We start from the raw sequence: 855 nt of genomic DNA, 5'->3' as shown, positions 1-855 counted from the left end.
AATGCCGAGAAGCAGCTGCTAGTTGCCAAGGAAGGGGTGAGAATTTCAGCATCCTTGTCCTGCATCTTTCCTTTGCAGCCGCAGGGAAAGGTTTGGGGAACGAAACCTGCAGAGTTGGTTTCTCTGCACCTTCTGTATTTTCCTTTTAATGCCTTAAATTTGCATTTTTTTTAAAGAGGCTGAAAGCACTGGCGAGTGATGGCCTCCTGGGGGATGGCAGGTGCTGACCCATCTTGTCTTCTGTAGGCAGGAGCCCTGGGAAGGTGCTGCTGTGCGACTGCCCCATGGGTAGTCAGTGAGCAGAAGGGTTTGCACCTCTTCAGATAATCCCTACTTGAGGTGATGGGCATGCACAGGCAACGAGATGTCTGACATGTAGCCATGAGTCATCTCCGTGCTCCTAGTTATCTTCACATTGTCTGTGCCAAGTGAGCAGTGATGAGCTGCCAGGGAGCTGCTGTGACACGTCTTTGTCTCTGGGGACACCACAGCAGTCCAAGCCTGTGGCAGAGGAAGATCCCTCTGCCTTCATCTGGTTTCACTCTGAGCATCTGAACATTTTCCTTTTCTGTGTCCGTTCTCAAGTCCGAGTCTTGGTTTGTCTGCTGGGAGTTAATACCACAAGATCTGTGAACCCAGGAGCTGTGTGTGGAGATGTAAGTTTGAATACACACAGTGCCACAAAGGGAAGATTAAAAAAAACAACCCCCAGTCAAAAAACCTTCCCAAACCAACATCCTGAACGCATTAACTGTTTCTCTGATCATTTACTCATGGGAAACACAAAAGAAGTCTTTACCCCAGCCAGTTCAGATCCCTCTGACTCCTGGGAAATCAGGAGAAGGGCCAAGGAAG

The 855-nt window shown here is 49.1% G+C and overlaps 1 protein-coding gene across 1 annotated transcript in view; it reads left to right on the top strand.

Moving 5' to 3' along the window:
• The window catches only part of STIM1 (stromal interaction molecule 1), a 36,234-nt gene that overhangs the window by 34,990 nt on the left and 389 nt on the right, over positions 1-855 (top strand). The window contains exon 8 of the mRNA XM_010139921.1: positions 1-36. This exon is cut by the window's left edge and continues 9 nt beyond it. Coding sequence (XP_010138223.1) covers positions 1-36 — 36 coding nt within the window. The remainder of the gene's footprint in view (positions 37-855) is intronic.

Source organism: Buceros rhinoceros, unplaced genomic scaffold (assembly GCF_000710305.1).
Source record: "Buceros rhinoceros silvestris isolate BGI_N320 unplaced genomic scaffold, ASM71030v1 scaffold25697, whole genome shotgun sequence".
In the NCBI taxonomy this organism is placed as follows: Eukaryota; Metazoa; Chordata; class Aves; order Bucerotiformes; family Bucerotidae; genus Buceros; species Buceros rhinoceros.
The sequence above is the reverse complement of the archived record's forward strand: the minus strand, read 5'-3'. Positions and strand labels throughout refer to the sequence as shown.